General features: G+C 39.3%; 1 protein-coding gene across 2 annotated transcripts in view; it reads left to right on the forward strand.

Annotated features, from left to right (window-relative positions):
* DHRSX (dehydrogenase/reductase X-linked) overlaps window positions 1-23,321 on the forward strand; it is a 169,004-nt gene that overhangs the window by 41,917 nt on the left and 103,766 nt on the right. For both annotated transcript variants that reach the window (XM_030446439.1, XM_030446450.1), the window contains one exon: window positions 10,913-10,981. In XM_030446439.1, the coding sequence (XP_030302299.1) occupies window positions 10,913-10,981 (69 nt within the window). The remainder of the gene's footprint in view (window positions 1-10,912; window positions 10,982-23,321) is intronic.

The raw sequence follows: 23,321 nt of genomic DNA on the forward strand, positions 1-23,321 counted from the left end.
ATGAAAGAAAGTTGGAAATAAAAGTGTGACAATATCTAATACAGAAGCTTTGATAATCCTGTCTGTGAATAGTGAGAGAAATTCAAAAGAATTTCAGCTTGACAATATTACACATATGCTGCTTAATATAAAACACCAGGTTCAGGGCAGTGTAATTAATCTTCAGTGCCTGAGTGTATCACTGTCACATTCTAAAAGGAAGCAGTCTCATACATATAAATGTGTGTATATATATTCAAGTGACTTATTTGAACCATGCAATTTTGGCATAAATAAATGTGGTTCCATCATCAGACTCAGCACTTCTGTGTGACCTCTGTAAGCCCTGCAGGAGGCCAAGCAAGAAATTTGTTATCTGTTTCACTCACATTAGTTTCCAATTTTCAAGCTGGACTCTCTGCACCATATATCAAAAAATTCTTATATTATATAATACTACAAAGTGACTATAGAAGGATAATAAAATGCTGTCAAGATGGTGCAATTGTTCACTTTCAAAGGCAGTTTGATTTAATTTCAATTACTAAAAATTTATATGGGTTACTTTAATTTTTCTCACTCTACATAGATGTATGAGATGCTTGTGTTATAACTTTTTACAAGAAAAGTGTTTTTCTTCTAACTTTAGCCATGTTTTATTAGTCTTGAATAGGTTGTAGAGTTAGCCAGGAAGTATGAAAAGGTTACCAGTCTTTTAAAAGTGTGTGATGGTTTCGTTTTCCTTATATGAACAGTAAAAAAATGCATGAATATTAAGAACATTATAATTGTCACTCAGTAGTTTTTCATGTATCACTTTAATCAGGAAAGAAAAAACTCCACTTACAGTGCTGTGTTATTTTTATACACAGCTTTCTCAATTAATAAGAATTTTGTCTTTTCTCCCTAATTTCTGTTTGAAGACTGTCCTTTTTTTTTTTTTTCCCCCTTTTGTCCTGTTTTGAGCCAGGACAGAACTAATTTTCCTTCCAGTAAATTTACTTTTCAGTAAGGTCTCTTCTAAGTAACAGCACAGCAAGTTTCTCAGTCAGTGTCTGCTTCTAGGACTGATAATGCTGGATGTTTAGAGTTACTCCTGGAGAATGTTTTGCAGAACCGAGGCCACTGTTTGGTTCTGCTAAACTTCTTCTGTTCCAGAAATGAAAGGAAGGAAAAGGGGTTGCACCTGTGACCCTCCTGTGGGGAGGAGTGGATCTACAGGTGACCAGAATTGACCAAAGAAAGCATTCCATCCCATACACATCATACTCAGTGTAAATCTGAGGGATCACGAGGGTCAATCTCTTTTCATAGAATGACATAATAGAACCATAGAATGGTTTGGGTTGGATGGGGCCTTTTAAAGGTCATCTACTTCCAAGTCCCCTGCAGTGAGCAGGGACATCTCTTACTAGATCAGGTTGCTCAAAGCCCTGTCCAACCTGGGCCTTGAATATTTCCAGGGATGGGCTACTACCATCTCTCTGGGCAGCTTGATCTAGTTCTGATGTTTTCCTATCGAGATGGTGTCCTCGGAGAACTCCATCAATTCTATATTTAATCCTGATCTGTACCTTCCTGAATCCATGCATTCCTGCATCCCGCTCCCATCTGCTGTTAACTCCAAAAGTCCAATCTGTCACCCTTTAGTCTCAGTGGTGATGTGAGCATTATTTGGGGGGAACACAATAGTGGTTTTGTATATATTTGTATATATGTCATTATTTTCTTTTTCATCAGTACTGTTTCATTTAATCCATGTAGCTGAGTTTCAAGTTAGGGGAAATCTCTCTTCCTCATTCTCTTTCCCTTTTCCAGGAAAGGAGAGGGGTTCATAGAGAATGTCTGTCATTTGTTTAACTCTCATCCCAGACACCTTTTTAAAAATATATTTGTTTATATTTATTCATTTTGAACATTTCACCTATAATATTTATAGGTTTTTTTTTTGTAATTGGCAGTGGTTTGAGTCTACATATTGATGAGCACACTCTTTGGTGCATTTGAAACTGTCATTAAAATATTGACAAACAACTGAACAGAAACTTAAGGTGCAAGTATTCTCTTTTGAGCAGTAATCTCAAATAGAAATATAACTCAACATCTGTGTGGGTGTATTGCATTGTAAAAAACTTTGATTAACTGAGCTCAGCTGTCACATCAATGAGAGAGATTTGGGTTCCTGTGGTTTGGTAGTATTTCTAAAAATCTTAAAGCAAAATTCCTTACGGCTCTTAAGGACACTGCACAGCCCAAAGGATAAGTACAAATGTAATTACATTCACACAAGAACATTCCAGGTTATGGCAGAACACAGACATGAATGTTAATTTTCTTCGTAGACAGTGTTACTATTGGAGTCCAGTGGGGATATGTGTTAGGACTCATGCTATCAACATATAACTTTAGAGGAAGGGCAAGCAGTGAAGTGACAAGTCTTTCAAATTGCATTTCATTGTTCAGGGTACTAAAGACCAGGGATGTGTGTGAAGAATTGCAGAAAGTTCATAGTAAGCTGAATGTTAAAAGGCACGTCCAGTTCAGATCAATGTAGACTGATGGATGTAGTGAGGAATCTTCACTCCAGAAAAATAAATGATGGGTTGTGTATTGGCTATCATCAATTTGGAGGAAGATCAAATAGATCATGCTATGAAAACTCAATACTTAGTAGCAAAAAGAAAAGCAAGTATTAAAAATGGTTAGAAAAATTAAAATCAAAACAGACAGTTTGAGTTTGTCACTGTATAATCCTTTGAGTGTCTGCATCTTACATGCTGTGTTAAGTCCTGGACTGCCTGTTTCAAAATGGATAACATAAAAATGAAAAGGGTTTAGAGGAAGACAAGCTTATCAAGGGAATGAAGCTTCTTTATGAGGAACAACCAGATGGGTTTAGAATCTTCAATCTGAAAATGTGTTCTGTGTATAGGCAACTCCTATACTCTCTCTTCTAAAGGAGAAGCTAAAAAGATGCAATGCTAATTAATAGTATGGGGATTATTACAAACTCAGTATAACGATAGTGCCACCCATCAGAAAATAAATTAAAATAGACTAAACCAAGACACTGTGGTAAAAGCCAAAATCCACCAGTTGTTTAAAAGGATTTCAGGACTATTTCTAATATCTTTTGCATAGGATCTCAAATCTTCATTGGTATAGAGGAATTGGAAGAGGGGCATATGTGACTGTTGGGCAGTTTTAAGAAGGATGTTGTAAATATAACAGTGAGTGTGAATTTTGACAAAAATGGCAGACATCATAAAAAATACAGAGTTAAATATGTGATGATAATTCCTGGAAGAGTTAGTGCATTTTTTCCAGACATTTACTTAATTTATTCATTAAGCATTTATTAAATGCTTTGAAGAATTCAACAACTGCATGAATTACTTTAATCTTGATTAGCTTTTGGCACAGTTCATACCAAAATATTTTAAAATGGCTAGCTTATCTTGAGGTAAGAGAAAAATCTCTTATAGATTAGTAACTGGTGAGGAGACAGAAAACAACTGGAATGATTTGTCATCTTTGGGATGGAGCAATTAAGCACTCCTGATCCCCTAGCCATATGTTCAGTACATTTATGAAAGACAAATATAGGAAGAAGAATGAACAGTGAGATGATTGTACAAATTTGTTTAGGATAGTCAAAGTAACTTTACTACTGATAATTAAGGACTTTAAGCGTCTGACATATAAGAACAGTCTGAGAGAGCTGGGACTGTTGAGCCTAGAGAGGGGAAGGCTCAGAGGGACCGTTCCCAGTGCATAAATACCTGATGGAGCCAGTAAAGAAGGTGTAGCCAGGGTCTGCTCAGTGGTGCCTGTGACACAAGAGGCAATGGGCACAACCCAAAAAGCAGGAAATTCCATTTAAGCATTAGAAAATACTTCTTGAGGTTGGTCCAGCAGGCTGTCCAGAGAGGTTGTAGGGGTCTCCATCCCTGGAGATAGTCAAAACATGAGTGAACATGGTCCGGAGCAACCAGCTGTAGCAGGGGGTGGGGCTGGATGGTCTCCAGAGTTTCCTCAGCCATCTGGTAATCTTGTGAAAAGAAGAACAGGGAAGAATTTCACAATATTGAATGGCTAGGTTATAAAGTGATGGACAAATACTGAGTGTCAGTCAATGAAAATACTGCATACGAGGAAAAAAAATCATGTTTATATTTACAGGAAAAGGATCTACATTAACTACTAGCACTCAGAAGAACAAAAATTAAAAAAATTGTGATTCACCATTGAAAGGTCTCTGTGGAACACCTTCAATATTCAATGACAGTCAAAAGGGCAAATAAAATTTTATTACTTAGCAGGAAAGAAGATGAAAACAGGATAGGAAGCATCTGTCTTCCTTTGTAGAAATTGTTGTTTCATCCTGTTGTGAATACTGAAAAGGAGTCTGGTAAAACTGGATAAAAGAAAGAGGGCTAGTGGGTAAGCTGGGATGACTCCATGCTAATGAAGCCAGGTTCTTCTGCTTGCAAACAGATGACTGAGGTGTAATGTCATGCAATTATGAATGGTATAGAGAAAGTGAATGGGAAGTGGTTATTTTCTGTCTTATTGTACACAAACATCCAAGAGAATAAATAAAAAACCACCACCATTGAAGCACAACTTTTTAGTGTAAATGAGTGTGTCACTAAATCACAGAGCTTGTTGTCCCAGAACCCAATGGCAGCCAAGTGCTTGAATGAATTGCAAGTGCAATTAGATGAAGTGGTGGAAGAAGGTTCACTGAGAGTTTAGGTGTGACCTTTGAGTCAGGAAATCTCTGAAGCTTCTTGCTGCTGAGAGAGTGTATAGGAAAACATCACTTCCAGATGTATGGCTCACTTACACTTTCTTAAGCAGGTGCTATGGGTTATTGTTGGAAACAGGGCACTTGTATCTTTGGTTCAATATATGGGGTCATTCTGAACTTCTTGGAAAAGCTGAGTTGCTGAAGCCTGAGGCAAGAGTGATGATTTCTTTCCTCTTTGGAAACCGACCTCCTCCACCTTACTCAGTTTTGCTTCTTTTCTCAAAGGAACACTTAAAAGGACATTTTTGCCTATGATGTCAAAAAAAGCATGTATTTAATTCTGACTGCTGCATGATGAACGGGATGACAAAGGTCGTGTGGTACTTCTAGACAAAAGGAAGCTTTGCATCACTCTCTCATGTTTTCTTTTACCAGGTCACTTCCTTATTTAGTGAATAATGAATTCATGACTTGGAAGTTTTATGAGTGAAACCCAAGATCTATATTTCTTTCTCCTAAACAAGAATTTTGTTTGGTTTTTTTTGTTGTTTTTGTATTGAAGACTTTGTAAATATCTTTTAGAAACCGAAGAGAGTTAAAATTTCTCATCCTCAGAACTTTTGGGGCACATTCATCCCCCTCTCTGAGGCACGTGCTATTTGTTGTGCAGTGCTGTTCACACTCATGAAATCATAATCCTCAACACCAGTTGATAGGATTTCATTTTTCTCTTGAGGCTTTGGTGGCCCTTGTAAGCCATGTCTTCAGGCTGGTCCTCCAGTGAAATCAGTTCCCCTTTCATCATAATGTGGACTATACTACTTTGAGGAGGCTCCTTAATTCAAATTTCCAGTTGGAATCTTTTTTATATTCTGTTGCCCAAAGCCTCCTACCCACCACCCTCTGCAAGTCCTTAATCAGATAGTAGACATTTATACAGAATTTATTATCATCCCACCCAGCTTCTCCTGGTAACACAAATATGCATTAGATTTTATGAGCACCACATCTAAACTTGGGTTACTTCAAGTGATCAGGGGGGAGTGGGGAGGGCCATAGGGAAGGCTGGAAACCCTGGAAAATTATTCATCACTTCAGAGATTAACCAGAAGCTAATTACAGCCAAGTAACTCAAGGGATGAGAGTTGATCTTAGGTAGACAGGTTGCCCAGGTACTGGAGAATGAGGGGGTTGGAGTTGTCCAAGTTTGGGGTGCAAAGGGACCTGTCCTGCCACCAGGCAAATTGTCCCTGCTCCCCCCACCAGGGTTTGCTGTGGGCTGAGGGGTGCCTTGGTGCACAGGGAGGCTCTCGGGCTCAAGGCTGGAGGGGTCTGGGTTTTTCTCTGGACCACCACATCCTGGGGTGGTTTGCTTCTTCTCCGTGTTCCTCTCAACAAGTTTTTATTTGTGTTTTGGTAGTATGTGTTACCTTACTGAAAGTCAGGAAATTCTTCCTCTGCTAACTTCAGTAAGCAAGAGCTTTCTGGATGTGTGAGCTTATTCTGTCCAGGCTGCCTTGAACTCTACGGGCTGTCATTGTGCATAGGCTATTTTAGATTTCTTTTTAATGCCCTGCAGTATGTTCCCTTGAAATGCCAAAATGTCAAGATTGTAAATTCCTATTTTTGCAAAACACCAATTGGAAAAGATCCTGTTGTTTTATCATGATCAATTTAGTACATAAATTTTGAGCATGAGTAAAGATTATTCTTCTGAAGAGATTTTCACATTCAAGAAAATTAAAAATATTGTATAAAGAAAACATATATATGTATTAGGACCCCTTAAGAAGTGATAGTGTAGATGTTTCCTAGATGTGCTGGGTTTCTATGGGCTGTGTTCTTGCCCTCCTTATTCAGGCTGAGCAATCCTCTGTGATAATCCCATTGCAATCCTTAAAATAACTTTCATATTTAGGATCTACTGAAGTGATTAAGATGACAGAGCCTAACCTTTAGGGTAAGATCCAAAGCCTATTGCTGATGCTAAGAATTTTTCTCTGTTATTTTTTGGTGGATTTAGATTAATGTGCTTTGATTTGTGGTGTTTGTGTAGATCATAGAATCACAGAATCATAAGGTTGTAAAAGACCTCTAAGATCATTGAGTCCAACTCTCCACCCTACAACCCATAACCACTAAGCCATCCACCGTATCTCTTCATCTACCCATCTTTTGAATACTTCCAGGGATGGTATTCCCACCACTTCCCTGGGCAGCCTGTTCTAATACCTCACCACTCTTTCTGTGAAGTTTTTCCTAATATCTAGCCTGAACCTACCCTGGTGGAGCTTTATCTCATTTCCTCTTGTCCTATCACTGGTCACTACAGAGAAGAGGCCAACATCTCTTTCTCTACCATGAAACAGTGAGGTCTCCCCTCAGCCTCCTCTTCTTCAAGCTGAACAGCCCCAGTTCCCTCAGCCTCTCCTCATAAGATCTGTTCTCCAGACCCCTCATCAACTTGGTTGCCCTTCTCTGAACCCTCTTCCAGCACCTTGATGTCCTTATTATACTGCAGTGCCCAAAACTGCACACAGTACTCAAGGTGCAGCCTCACTAAGGCAGAGTATCAGGGCACAAGCACCTCCCTGATCCTGCTGGGGTCACTGTTTCTGATGCAGGCCAGGATGGAGGTGGCCTTCTTGGCTACCTGGGCACACTGCTGGCTAATGTTCAGCTGGCTGTTGATCAATACCCCCAGGTCCCTCTCTTCTGGGAAGGTCTCCAGACACTCCTTTCCAAGCCTGTAATTGAAGAATGTAAGAGTAGGTGAATGTAAGAGTACAGTCCATTTTTTTTAAACTAAGAGTTGTATTTAAATTTATTTTTAAAATTTTTTTTCCACATGAGATATGGTATTTTACTAAGAATTATAATTTTTTTTTCATGTCATGAAAATGATATCCTGTTTTATACAGGTGAATCCATTCAGACTTGAATTTATTTTATGTTAGGTTTGTTTTCAGAATTGGTTGTTTCAGAATTGGTTTCAACGTTGTTATTGAATCAGTCTCACCTGAATTTTTCACTGTTATGTGGCAACCAAGTAGAAGAAGAACATGAGATAGGGCACTGAACAGCTTGCATAAACAGTTCCTGAGAAAAGTATATCTATTTTGAGTTCCCAATAGTCACTTAGCATGAAATGCAAAATTATTACTGGTTTGGGTACTTTGATGATCTAAGCTCTCAAGACATTGAATCCCTTTCTCTCAAAGATTGTGTTCAACTTCCCTCACTTCCTTTTCTTTTCCTCCCCTCCAAACCACTTGAATCCAGAGCAGGCAAATCTTACACTACAGATACTACTGTGCTTGAAATTGATAAATCTTGGCTTGCATGAATTCTGGCATGTCAAATGTGTGAAAATCATGGCAAATCACTTGTAAAAAGTCCAGCCAGAGGATTCTTCTGTCTATCACAAAGATTTTAAAAGAATCACTACAAAAATGCTACTAAGGATCTCAAACAGCTGACGGTGGTAAGAATTTGACCCTTGTATAGTAAACTCTCCCCCTCCTTAGTACAGCACAGGAGTGCTGTACTCCTGTTCAGTACACTTGGAGGTCGTGCCCTTCATCAAGAAGACACAAATTATTTTTTACTTTTCCCAGCCTAGAGCTGATTGTGTTTGCTTGTTGACTTTTGAATTATTAATGTAGCACTTTAAAAGGAGGTTTTTTTCTTTCTCATGCCTACCACTCACTTTGCCTGGAGAATCCCAGAAGGATGGACTAGAAGAGAAGCAGTGCAAGAGTGCAGTGCATTGTCCCTTTTCTTTCCTACCCCTGCTCAGCAAGGGGATGCTGATCCCCATAAGCTAACTCAGGAGCAAAGATTACTCTCCTGCCCTTGCATCTTCCTGATACATGTCTTTGAACTTTTTGTAAGGACTTTGGTGATTTGTTCAGTGTCTTTCTTTCAGATTTTTCTTTGAAATAAGTATTTCAAAAAGCCTCTATTACAGTAGCTTCTTTCAATAAGGCTATTTTAATTTTGTGATACTCCAGCCTCCAGAATCTGATTTTCAACCTTTCTCTTAAACCAGGCTGGAAACAGATATTTGAAGTGACTGTTTAGCAAAATAATTATTTTTCCCAGTGGTCTAGAGTGAAAAATATGCAAATATGAATAAAATGAACTCATTTGGAAGGCACTGAGCTTTAATGAATAATCATTTCTACAGCAGCAAAATAAAGCAAATTAAAATTTGTTGTAAACACCAGCTCTTTTAAAGGACCAAATTAAGTGAGCATACTGGGAGCTAAATCAAGACACTGGAGGCTTTAATAAGGCTGTTCTCTGCGTGAGGAGTGCTGAATGAAAGAGGAATCAAATAAGCCCTTCACAGAATTGGCACTGGAGTATTTTTGTTTCTAGCCTAACTCTATCTGGCGTAATAACACGCTGAGTTTGAAATCTTACTCTAGTACATCACTCGAGGTGAAACAGTGAGGCAAATTGATCTGTTGCCCATAACCCTGTGCACAGATTTCCCCAGAAATGGCAGTTTCACTGGAGGGTTTGTTTGTTTACGCTGCAGCTATATCTGGAAATTAGGATCAAGCTGAATGTTTCTCTTCTGTTCAAGGCTGGATGGTTTTTAAAGGGAAAAAAAACAACAGCAAGAAGAAAATACTGCAAGTGATGTCTGCTTTGGTCTTTTTATTTGTTTGACTTTTGGGTTTTGTTCTTTTTTTTTTCTTTTTTTTTTTTTTTTTTCTTTTTACTTTCTTTCTTTCCTGGTCAGTCTGAGCAATATAATCTACAATTAATAGAATTTGTAGACAACAGTTATAGGCCAGTATTACTTTAGGCTGTATGGGAGATTTTTTTTTCTCTTCAGTATCTGTATCGCTAAATGTCTTTATTTTGGCTACATTTATATAAATACTGAGTCTTCTTGCATATCACCAGAACAAAGATATGGTGCAAATCATTGTTTTTCACTGTAGGAACACAGCAAAAATATCACCCTCAAAAGAATGTATTTAGCCTACCTCCTTGACAAGGTCAGGTTGCCCCAGAAATCTGTGTTCTGTGCTCTTGGCCTTTAGCTAGTGCAACCAATGGATGACACATGATCTGTCTCAAAGGGCTTACTCCCCCTTTTTAAACACATTCACTGTAACTTCAAATGAAACCAGTTTAATAACACAATAAAACATGTCCTGACATCTTGAAGTATAAACGAACACGTACCAACTAATGTGAGCAAGAAGTTGAACCAGATGACCTCCTGAGGTCCCTTTGAACTTCAGCTTTTTCCATGACACTGTGATTCTTTCCTTGTCTTTGATGAAGATGGTTCACTGTTACTAAAAAAATGTCAAAAAGAAGTGAAAAACCTGAAATTTCTGCTTCATAGCTTACAAGCGAATGAGAGGAAAGGATGCTTGTAGAGGGGCACGAAATCGCCTTTATAGAAACCAAAGTATAGGTTTATACAAAGAGTAAAGGAAGGCAACTTCATGAAGATTGTAAGAGAAATCATTATTTATATCCAATTTAGATTGTAAACAATAATGTGCCATGTTATCAAAAGTACCTTTGATAGATAAATGGAATTTTAGAATTAATTTCAAAAATTTACCTTGTATTAGCAAGTGCAGTAATGTGCTTGTGCTTATTTTTATTGCACTCATTCAAGTTATTAAAAAATTGGCAAACAAATGTCAGACCACTATTAACTGTCCACCTAAGCTTAGCAGCACAAAAGGCATTTATTTAATACTTAATCACATCTTATGCTAGCATTGGTAAAACCTTTCCTGACCTCTTAGGGGAGGGTGGTGAGGCTTTTTCTCCAATTATGGAAGTCTTCATTTCGGAAAAAGAGCGAGGAGATGTCTGCTCTAACCCATACTCAACCTGTATAGAATCTGGATGTGTTATAATTCACTTGGCTTGGAGACTCACATCTCAGTTCTGCTGGTCCAGCCTGCAGATGGTCCTATCTTGTATGAATAAATGAGGTGAACAGGCAGAACGTGTGTGACCAGCAGTGCATTTGTACAGCCCTCTTCAAAAATGCCTGCCACCTGACAGTAACAAATCAGCCTTTTTGACCTGAAACCCCATACTGGTCTTACACTGTGCTTAGCCCTTCATAGGGATATGTTTATATTCACTGTCTCTAATTGCATCACTGATTTTCCATTTTCTGTATTGTAACAGCTGGAAACAATGAGAGCGAGGGCCAAGAAGCAGTGAGAAAAATACAAGAAGAAACTTTGACTGGAAAAGGTACCACACTACACCCTTTTCTTTAAGGAACCCTTTATTCCTGTCTTTCTGCTGGCATCTTCTATACAAGGTTCCCTTGTGTGTTGTCAAACTTTTTAGTTTGAGGAAACTAATTCTTATTAGTCTTAAAGTAAATTTGACACAAAGGTAAAACAAGTAGGATGGGGTTTTTTTAAAATGTTTTCAGGGTTTTTTTTAACTTCTTTACTGTGTACCATTGCAAAAGGACTGGCTGCAAGTTACAGTCTGCCTGTGCTTGCATGTGGGCATATTGATTTAATAGCTGGGCAGAAAATCAAAATACTAGTAATTTCTGCTAAGGGAAGGGTGACAGCAGATAAGAGGGGTGTGCTTTTTTTTCTTGCTGATCTTGCCTCTTGTGGTGTGTATAATTGCATTAAAAATATGTTGGGTTTTTTTAAAAGAAGTTTCTACAAGAAGAGCACTGTCTAGTTGTGTGAGCACACGGTGAGAGCATATAATGTTTCGCAAAATAAAACTGTGTTCTTAAAAACAGATGGACTTTTCACATAAGCCAGAATTCCTACATTTTTGCCACGCTTCCAGTTTTGTTGCTTCAATCTGATGAGCAGTTGTGTTGGTGGGAGGCATAAGAAGAGCATAGCTTGATAACTCTGAGAAAAGGCATCCTGCACACTGTCTGCTGTGTGATTATAATTTGCAGTTTATGATGGAGGTTGGTGCATCTAGAATTTCCATCTCAGATTCACTGGGTGTAGTTCCTAGTAGTGTATGATGATTCACTGCTTCCACTTTGATGTATCACTTCTTGGCAAAATAATAGGGCAGTCCTGGTACTCCACCCTATTTAGGATCTCCATGGCTTCTGCTGATATCTGATTCTGGTTTTGTGACTCTAATGATTACTGTTATGATGATCAAAATACATTAATTATTGTGCTAAAAAAACCCTTTCATTAAGATTTATCTTTTGACTTAAATAAATGTGCATCCATCGTAGCCTCGGGATACATGTATGCTAGTTAAAAGCTTCATAAATTAAGGTATAGTCAAAAGGATCATGAAAGGAAAAAGGTTATTATTACATCATTTAAATCTTTTGCTGGAAGATTCTGTACAGAGACCAAAACTATTTGGAATTAATTGCATCACGTGATGTGTGTCTGAATAAACCAGGTTCAGCCTTATTTTCTTGTATCTGTGTGATCACAGACTTTTCTAGCACCTCAGTCTAACTTTTTTTTTTTTTTTTTTTCTGAACGAAGTTGGCTTTATCCTTCAGCTATAAACCTGGTCACGATACAACTGGCAGTTTCAGGAAGCTTCAGCTTTAGATTTGGCCTAAAAACAATCTGGAAACAATGCCTTTTCAGCATTTCTCACTGGCTGAGGGATATTTGTATTTATAAGTTAATATGTTGCATCAGTCTGAGCAGCAGTCCTGTTGTACTGCATTTCCAGTTTAGCTTTGTAATGGGATGTGTATGCAAATACTGTGACCAAGATGAGGCTGTGGGACTGTATCACCTTTTCAAAAGCTACTGTTCAATATCTCTTCATTCACTGCATAAAAACTCTATTAGTTGTCATGACCTTCACCCTCACCCTCCTGTCCTCCCATTTCTTGAGCATTTTTCTGTGCTACAGAAACTGTTCCCATCTGGAATATTGGACTATTGAAGAAGAACTACTCAAAGCAATATTTCTGGGCAGCCAGAATGATCAAAGAGTGGGATATATAACTGTCCTTCTTTTACTATGGGCAAAACTGTACAAGTGAGTGCTACCAATTTGCTATCCAGATCTCAGATCTTAAAGAACAAGGAAAGTCTCCTAGCTTGTTAGTACGTTAGACAGCAAAAGGGAGCAAGTGACCTTGTCCTCTCCTTGTTGCCTGTCTGAGCCCATAAGCAGAAAAAATATCCCCAGAGACACTCCTAGGGAAAGGCCAGGCTTGCTGAATGCATGTAATTGCAGTGTTTTCATGGCAATGTCATTCTCCTGCTGGTCCTCTGTCTGTCTGAGGCTTTGTATGCTAAGGGTAAGTAGTTTTACCTGACACAATCAACAATTATTTCAGGTACGCATGAGATTCAAAGCATGTACATAAGTGAAGCAGCTCATGAGCAGTAATGTGTTAACAGTTTCAGAGGAGTATAAAGGAAAAAAGGCCATGCACACAGGTGATGCTTTTTTGCAGCAGCACGACATGAAGAAAGGACTGAGAACATTTCTGAATCCAGAGAGCTAGGAATCCTGGTTTCCCATACTGGAGGCATTTAAACCACAGCCAGTGCCAAAAGGTGGCAGAATATTGTGGAGAAAAGCAGTTGCAGCCATCCCCCTGCAAGGCAGCAATGCTGAAGGACACAGAAAATCTAAGCCATGTGTCATATCATCTCTTCCTGCCACCCATCTGCTTCCATGGTGCTACTCCAGAAACCTCCTTGGTTCTTTCCCCTGCTAATTCCAGACTGTTTAGGTGTCCTCTTTGGTTTTGGGTCTCTGTGCTGGGTTATATATTACTAAGTGTAAAGAGCAAGGAAGGACATGGACAGCCAACTGGAAGAGAATATGGTAAAGGTCTTGATAGACCCAATTCACCTGGTTATCAGAACCTCCTCTATGGTAAAGCAATCAAAGCCCTCAGATATCCAGAGCAGACCAGAAGCAGTGCTACATTGTCATTAAAATTATCACATGGGTACTATTTCCAAAAGACCAAAGGCAACAGATTGCTACGCTCTGAATCATAAAGCTGGGAGAAGCCAGAATGATGTGGGCATTTATCTCGCTTCCATTTGTTAATTTGGGAACTTGTGTTCTTAATAGTAGCAATTATATGGCTGGGAAAATTGTTGATGGCTAGGGATTGCCACAGAGATATTCTAATGGTGTCAGTCTCTGTAATTTACACATAGGGTGTGTCTGTGTTGATGCATTTGTTGGTTATTTAGATCAAGAGACTGCTTTTCAGGCAACACTCAGCTGTTGCCCGCTTGCTGAGCACAGGTTCACATCAGGAAGGGCACATCAGGCAGGTTCTGATCTGAATTCGTTAGGGAGAGATCCTGGAAGGTGAAGCTGCAGCAGTAGCAGGGCATTAGTGCACGAGCACAGACTCAGAGCGCCTCTGAACTAAGAGTCCAAACAACCCATAGAAGTTCCTATATCAAATCCCTGGCAGAAAATGAGATCTAAAGATTTACTTCTATTAATGCAAACTGCTTGTAAATATAACTGTAGTTACCAGTCCTGAACAAACCCCAATGAGTTGTGAAATTGGGAAGTTTCTGTGAAAAACTCAACTCCCTATGATATTAGAAGAAAAAAAAAGAATCTTTTCATGTAGAAAATAGAGTACATCTCCTGACTCAGTTACCCTCAGTTTACATCTTGGCGAATGAAAGCTGGTTTCAGCCTGATGATTACAAACATACAAATGTTGGAAACTAATATATAAACATGAATGAAAACTTCATTCATTCCAGCATAGGTTCATGAATGCCAGTGGAATCAGCAATTAGCAAAAGTTTATGCATAAATATCATTTAGCACAGTACCAAGGAAAGGCTCTCACAACTGCAGTTTAGGAGCTGGAGTTCCATCAAGACTCAAAGGAGAAAAAAATTAAAAGTCAGTGAGAAAACAGGGTGTAAAAGTCATATTAAGCTTAAACCTCTTCAAAAGGAGAAGCCTGTGTTTAATCTCACCCAACAGTTTTGTGGCAATTCAAATAAAACCACAATTATAAAACTACACACTAAATCCACAGCATTCATGAGACTTCCATTTGAAGCCAGATGAGAAAAGAAGAAGAGACTTTCTCCCTTGGAGTCAAAGGAATGCAGAGGTTAGAACAGTGGCAACCAAATCGTGTCATTTGCAGTCTGACCCACATCAAGACAGCGTGGGATAAGCAGTAGGAGGAACGGTGGTGTCTGGAAAACACTGCAGTTCACCTGCTTTCAACAAGCCTGGCTTTTCCCCTGAGCTTTCTCTTGGGATGTTTGTGCTACATTTGGATCAGACAGGGAACAAGGAGATTACAAGGTCTCTTGCTCTCTTTTGCAGCATAACCTGCTAATGAGCAAGGAGATTTTTCTTGTTACTAGAGATCTGAGACTGAAGAGTTTACCTGAAAGAAGAAGGGATAATCTAGCCGATAGGTACCAAGCATAATTGTAGAATAACTCAGGAGAGGTTATTCCACTGATTATTACTGTATGTTAGGTGCCAATTTGAACAAAACAGTCCATATTTTTCCACTCTGTAACAGACTTTCCCTGCAGACAAGAGCAAGTCAGCTGTTGAGAGTTTCCAATTTCCCAAACTTTTGGATTTGATTTTGCTTAAGATTTAACGGTGGTATTCCCAGCACATAGGCCAGAGCTGTGTAAGCGTGTTCACCAAAGACCAATCCCTTGTTTAAATATGCAAAAATGTCACCTAGGATGTCAAAGATGTCATTAGGGAAGTGATCATCGAAAAGGTCAGAAATAGTAGAAAATATTTGTGTCTGAGATGTATTTTCTGTAAGTCTGCTTAAGCATGTGTGAGTTCATGCTTGCTTGAGTCAGATTTTAATGCTGAGTTTGAACTTTGTAAAAGCAGAACTTCCTAAGTTTGTGGCAAGACCTGATGTGGCTACTTTGTCCCATTTACCACATCCTGCCATTGGCATATCCTTTCTGTACCACTGCTGGTGCTGAAAGACCTGTAGGATTGGTTTGGAGTTTCCTAGCACTAACAGTGCGGTTTCCATCCAAGCAGTTTCTTTTTTTCATGCTAGTGCATTATCTCCAGAAGTTATTTTCAGCAGGTCAAGGACTGTTCTTAGTTGGAGTTGTAAAACTGAATGATAGCCTTGTGAGGTCATCTTGGAAGAGAAAAGTGGTGATATGAGTGAGAAGCATAGAAAACTCAAACTGAAGTTTGCAACTTTACAAGACTGTGCATGAAACTGCAGGGCTCACCTTCTTCATCAGTTGATGATGGGTATAAGAGCCTTGCCTAAACATTCAGATTTCTTTTTTTTCCATAGTCTTACCTAAGGCTGTATCAGGTATATTCAAGCCATATAAAAAATATTTGAATCTTGAAAAATATTGGATGTGTTAACCTTGGTCTAAGTCTGTAAGGACTGAAACCTCCAAATGCTCAAGGTATAGAAGACCCCTTTCTGGAGTCCAAGAAATTGATGCAGGGGCTAGTACAGCTTCTCTGTGCTCGTAGCACTTGCATCCCATACCTAGTAAAGTTGGTGACTTTTTGCTCCAGGGAAGATTTTAATCCACAGAAAAGTATCTCCACAGCCCTCTGATAAAATCATTCAGTTGAACTGTTTGTTTTACATAATACTTTGATGCAAAAATGTGGTTAAATTAATTAAGTCTGCTTGCTCATGTCTTTTTTGTTTCTCCTTTTGACTTTCAGTGTAAAATGTTATAAAATTTTTTTTCTCCTCAGTGCTTGCAGACATTTGAAACAATGGAGAATCTCTTTTTTTTTGGTGTGTTTCTTAAGACATCTTAGAAATTGAGTTGTCATGTTAACAGGGTGGCAATTCAGACATTAAGAGCAGCATGAGTATGGTTCACAGAGCTAAAGATGAGCTGCAGATCTGGAAAGAGAGATGGAGATAAAGTCTTTCAAATATAAAATGTATTCATAATGCAGTCACAAGCTCTGCCTGTTAGTTTCCTAAATTCCCATTTCCATTGGAAATGTGAAACATATTTCATTAACAGGCTGTGCCACTAGGAAACATGATTTTCTCTTATTTAAATTATTTCTAATTGAAACTTAGAGACAAAGTAGCTCACAGGTGTAGCTGTAGGCACAATAACAAAGACCTTTCAGATGTCTTGAAATGATTTTCTGACTCTAAATCACCAAAGCTTTGTGTGACTAATGGGACCAGAGCTCTGAGGTTAGGATTTTGCTGATTGTGCCGCCCAACTGAAGGCAATGCAGAGAAAGGGAATTTCAAAATGAAATTGCCTCTACAAGGCCTCAAAAACCTCCCATTTCACCCTTTTACTGGATTTTCATCCTCTTCTATGTACCTGTAGAGCCATGATGTCAAGCAGTGGATTGCTAGAGATGCTTCTGTCTTTGACATCTCCTGTAGTATGCAGTTAATTTTTCCGGCTTGAACAGGAATTGGGGGCAGATTGCGTGAGCTCTTTCCAGATTTTTTCTGTTCTCAAAAGAATTGCCAACAAATACTGAAAGACAAAGCCAAGAAAAAGGCAATTTATTTTCTCTCTGGAATGCTTTTATATCTCTCTTCCAAGATCTGCTTCATATAATCCTAGCTTCCATGAGCTGCGTGTACAGCTTTAGAAGTTAATTTGCTTATAAAAAGTAAAACATTTTCTGTGGAAATGCCATCGGCTTCTGTACTAAGGATCCAGCTGCCAGGAACATGGAGAACTCACAGCCTGAAGTAAACACAGGGAAAACACAGCCTATATTGGAAGCCTTTACTGTGGGGGAGTGTAACCTTCCAGGTGTGAGCTGCACATGAACAGCGATGGACTGGGGTCTGCCTGAGTGTGTGGGCACTGCTGCTCTTCCCTTGCCAGCTCCATCTTTGCAGCAGAATAGCAAGGCTCCAGAGAGGATCCCCTGCGCCTCTGAAGGGCCAATACTAGTGTGTCTTGTGTTTTGAGGGCCATTTGTCAATGGAAGAGAATCCAAGTTCTGAAGAGGTGACCCAGTTCTTTATTGAGTTATGAGGCAGGCCTTTCCCAGTGGTGCCCCATGACGAGATCAGAGGCAATGGGCACAAAGTGAAATGCAAGAAAAGCCATTTACAAATAGGAAAACACTTTTTTCTTTTGTAGCATATTGGCACAGGTTGCTCGTTTTGGGAAATGTTCAAAATCCATCTGGTCATGGTCCTGGGGAACTGCCTGCATGTGTCCCTGCTTGAGCTGGGGCTGGGAATGGACAATCTCCAGAGCTGCCTTCCAGCCTCAGCCACCCTACATCTGTGTGAGTCTATGAAATTTTAGCAGCCAAAACCACATAAAACTACTTCTTTGTATGTCCAGCCCTGACTACAAATACCATGCACAGATTCCTGGACTGCAATTCCAAAGAATTGCATCAGTGTTTATACAATGCCCAAAATAAGACTCTTGGGCACAGACTGTTGTGAGAACAGCAATAATTTGACTGTAATGAAATTTTAGGAAATGGGTATTTGAGAAGAAATTTGAAGCAGTGTGAAAAAGACACATCTGTGCAGGTAAAAAGCCCATTCTGTAGAAACAGAGAAAAGGAGTGTAGGAACACTAGTACTGAAAGCAATAATCTGTGTGAAAAAGCCAGGAAATATTGCTCTGTCCTCTGGAGCAGTTTGACCTTCTTACAGTTTGTTTTATTGTTGTTTTTTTTCTATGCAGGGTATAGACTAATATATTTCATTTTATAATCTAAATTTTAAAATCCAAATTTCAAATAAACCATGTTCAAGATCATGCAAGACATGATGTCTTTGTCACATTTTCACATCCTGAATGGAAATTAGCATGTTCATGTACACTTTGAAACACTTTCCCACCTATTTAAAGGCTTGCAGGAAAAGTGTAATGCCAGAACAATTTCTGCAATATTTTATAATAATTGGTGCTAAAAAGTCTTTCTTGTAAGAAGAAAAAGAAATACTCCAAAAGAGACTGATACAAACTCTTGAACTGAGAAAAATATCCAACAAGGGAGTCATTAGCTATCTGACAGTAATCTGATAGTCCTCTTATATTAAGGCAATCTTTCTGGACAAGGTGATGTGAACTGTTGCCTGATTAATTTCCCCAAGGTAATGGGCAGCTGTGGTTTAATCCTTATTTAGTCTTTACATTATGTCTGTCACTATCTTCTCTTACCAAGATTACTGCTGACTTCAGGCTGCTTGGCAGGAGTAGCTCTAGACAACTGATATGACTTGAGGAGATAAAATCCAACATTTAGTTTGACCTAGTTGAAAAATAATTCTTAATAGTGTTTTACTTCCCAAGCATGGTAAAAGTGTGAGCCTGTGATGGGAGAGAGATCTTCATAGCTCTGGGCAAGATCTTCTGTTTTTCTGTGTTTCCTCTCATTCTGCTCCAGCCTGTTATGCTCACACACTTGGACTTGTTTTGAATAATTTACAGTTACTAAATTTCCAGAAACATGGATCTTATATAAATGGTAACGTGTCTGTATTTCTTTCTCTTAGGAATTTTATATAATATATGAGAGGAAAAAAAAGAGATCTATGTATTGGAGGGGAGGAAAAGAAAAAAGTAGCAAAAGGAAAAAAAAATAAAAATTTCTCCAGTTGAAAAACTTTGTCATTGTAGTGGGGGCTTCTAAACTGGAGGTTTGTGAAAAGTTCATTTTCCAACCTGAAATCTTGTGCTCTTTCTCCTAGCTTATGTTTTACACTAGTCCATGCAAAAATCCCATGACCCTAACTGGAACTGTTCACGAAGACAGAATATTTCAGAATGTTTCCTAGTGATGTCTCCATTTTGGTGTGAGTGTTTATTGGTGAATGAGAGAGAAAAACATTTTTGCTCTTAGGTCTGCAGCATAAAACAGGAAAATTGCCTTTGCCTCTAGAAGAAATTAACACAAAATGCAGTAGTTTTGTGTTCATTTCAATCCAGATCAAAAGGCTTTTCATCCAACGTGTTCTGAATTTCTTATGTCCCAGACTACTAATGAAGTCAATCTTTGTTTTAGAACTTAAAACCTTATTGAATTAATAAACTGATGCTTATCAATGCTTTGTGTTGATTTGCAAATGCATGTTGTTATGGATTTTCTTTTTTTTTTTGTCCAACTGAAAACACTTCTTTTGTATAGGTCTGAGCCTACTTTCCATCAATCCGATATTTACTTTTTAATTGCTTTGACACGATGCAAAATTAAATGTTCAATCCTAGGCTAAATTAAGCCTTCAAATGGGATCCTTCAAGACTTTTTTTCTGAATCTAGAAGGCAAAGCACATCTCAGTGCCATGAAGGCCATATTCTTTGAAATCACAGACCATAGATAATAGAAAGAAATGTCAAAAATGTGCTTATTTGGTACTAGTGCATGTCTTACAAGTCTGATGTAGTGAGCAGTTCTCCTGAGAATCTTACTATGGCTCTTCCTCAAGTTAAGCTGATCTCAAAAAGCTGGCTGAAGACTGCTATCATAGAGGATAAATGATTTTTTGGTCTGAAATCATAATCCTTTAGTTGCCTTGACAACTAATAATGATACATAACTACATTGGGTTTTGCCTCCCCAGATGCCCTTTTATCTGGTTCTACAGACAATATTTCTTTTTAACTTCTTTTTTTAAAATTTTATTTTATTTACTTGAATTGTATCTCTGGAAACATGCTCTTCAGAATGCAGCATCCTTTTCTGTGTGTCCTCCCAGCAGGATGGAACAGTATCTTTGCCTTTGCATGCAAAAGGGAATAATTTGTGCCAGTGCTCACATATTATTCAATTAACTGCCAAACAGTGCCTTTTTGTATAAATCTGAAATTCAAATTGGTGTGTTTGTGTTAGCCAACCTGGGTGTACGTAGGGATTAAGTATGAATAAATCCTGAGTTTCAAGTAGTGAAAATTACATTACTGAAGTAGTAATTCTCCCTGTGCCCTCCTCAAGTAGCACGACTAAGCAGAGCCTACAGTGCATACTGCATGGTGTTGGAGGAAACTCTTCAAACAAAGCTACTTGCATTTGCTGTGTGGGATCAAGCAGGACTGTGTGGAGTTTTTCACCTCACTGCAGTCAAAAGTTGAGAATTTCATAAAATCATAGAATCATCTGGGTTGGAAGGGACTTCAGAGATCATCAAGTCAAACCCTTGATCCACTACCGCTGTGGTTCCCAGACCATGGCACTGAGTGCCACATCCAGTCTCTTTTGAAATATCTCCAGGGACAGAGAATCCACTACGTCCCTGGGCAGCCCATTCCAATGCCTGATCACCCTCTCTGTAAAGAAATTCTTTCTAATATCTAACCTAAACCTCCCCTGGCAGAGCTTAAGTCCATGCCTTCTTGTCTTACTGACAGCTGCCTGGGAGAAGAGACCGACCCCCCCCTGGCTACCCCCTCCTTTGAGGGAGTTGTAGAGAGTGATGAGGTCTCCTCTGAACCTCCTCTTCTCCAGACTGAACACCCCCAGCGCCCTCAGCCTCTCCTCAGAGGACATGTGCTTGAGTCCCTTCACCAGCCTAGTTGCCCTCCTTTGGACCCGCTCCAGGATCTCAATATCCTTCCTGAACTGAGGGGCCCAAAATTTGGGGGCTATGTTTGCATTTATTGGTAGGAATTTGGGCCCCGAGGTGTTTTAGAGACCCAGTAATTCTGCTGGGTCCCCCTGGCTATTCTGGCAACATCTGTGTATGGAGATGGGTAGTCATCATGGTAGTCACACAGGAGAAGGTGGTCACAGCATCTCTGGAGAGCTGGCTGGAGCTGAACTGTGAGGTCCTTCCTTCATCTCCCCTGAATTCCCAGGCCTTCCTCCTTCCTCCTCACTGACAGGCTATCCAGGCAGCAGTCTGCAGCAGAGCCTGGGTACTCAGCCTGTTGTCCTCAGTACACAGCCTTGAATGTGTGACTGTGGCAGAGATCTTACCTAGTAATTGTTCTCCTTGGGTGAAGACCTCATCAGGTGATGTAAATTGCTGGCACCAAAGTTCACTTCTCGCGGGTAGTCCAGAAGCACAGTTTTTAGGCTGTGTGAAAATCTACCTATATCCTTAATCTCCTAAGTGTAATTTTACCTTCTTTGCTGAAGGTAATATTTTGAAATCAAGCCCTGCATTTGTTCTTCTGAAGTGTTTTTGCACAGGGGTTATTTTCAGAAGCTGGATGCAAAAAGGCTAATCTCTTCCTTCAGCAAGAAAATGCTACCCACCAGCCCCAACCTCAGGGATTTTTAAGGCAGAAAACAAGGCCAGGATGGGAAATATAATTCATTTCCTTCAGTAGGTAACATGTTCTCTGGGCAGTTTGGGTCCAGTGCAGTGTGGTGGTGCACAGGGGGACAGTTGTGTAAGGAGTGGCTTGGAGCTGAAAGAGTGTCTATGGGCCTGATGGATCTGCGCTTTGCTTACTCTTCTGCCTAACTTCAGGGACCCTTTCCACAATCTGCCATCACAACAGGCCAGAGAGAACTTTTAAAACACACAATCTCCTAGTAGTTGCAGAGAGTAAAAATTAGTGCTGTTTTCCCTTCAATTTCCTGGGCTGGGCAACCCAGAGAGATTCTGATTAAAATGCTACGGTCTGAGGAAATGCTCAAACATCAGATACCCCCTCATTTGGATTAAGTTGAAACAATACTCAAGTTCTGTATTTGAACATCTGCTTTAATTAAAACTATAGAACAAATGACTCATGAAGACTGATACTTGGTTCATTATATGTGCTTAGGCTACACAGTCATAAAGGCTGATAATTTGATTACAAAAGTCACAATACATATATGTTCAAACTGTGCATCCTGGGAAAAATTGTGGCAGGTCTCACATTGCTTAGTGATTTGGGGAAGGAAAAGATAGAGAGTTAATAGAAGAAAAGCTAGAGAAAAAAAGAAGAAGCTAGAGAAAAGCAGAAGATCATCAGTCCTGGATCCAGCATTGGTCCTGCCAATGGGGTAGAGTTGGTGTCAGTGGAGCTCCCAAAGCCCACCATCCCAGCTCCTCGCTTTATAGGTCTGTTTCCTTTAGGCAACTGTTTTGCAATGATGATTAAGTGTGGTTGAGTCATATCATGATTGAGCAAGTGGAGTAGACCTCTGTCCTACTCTGCTCCTCCATCGTAATCTCTCCCGTTGTCTCCATATGCAGGCCATAGGCCATGTGCAAGCTGTTATTTCCATAGGCGCCAGGCAGTCCCTTGTCTGGCAGTCATTTTCTTTTATTCCAGGACTTATGATGGTGTTTGGACACCACTCTCCACAATAGGTCCTTGTGTGTCCCTTCACAAGCACCAGGTGAGATTATATGTCACTGATATTATAAGGAGAATTCAGTCTTAGAGCTATTGTATAAGTTTACCTAACCAGCGGGGGATTATTCCTTGAGTTGAAAAATAGATTTTTAATAGATCTTTTTTGTTTTTAAAACAATATGTTAACTTCCTTTTTTTTTTTACAGATTAATTTCAGATTTTGCAGATTAATTGCAGATTTTGCAGATATTTTTTCTATGTTGTTTATTTTTTGTGTTAAATAAAAGCGTCCTACTGCAGTGGATGCTGTGGAAAAGAATATATGTACATGTTGAAAGAGCAGCCAAGCTGGACAGGTAAATGGGAGAAAATTGAGGAAAAAAGGAAAGCA

Source organism: Calypte anna, chromosome 1 (assembly GCF_003957555.1).
Source record: "Calypte anna isolate BGI_N300 chromosome 1, bCalAnn1_v1.p, whole genome shotgun sequence".
NCBI lineage: Eukaryota > Metazoa > Chordata > Aves > Apodiformes > Trochilidae > Calypte > Calypte anna.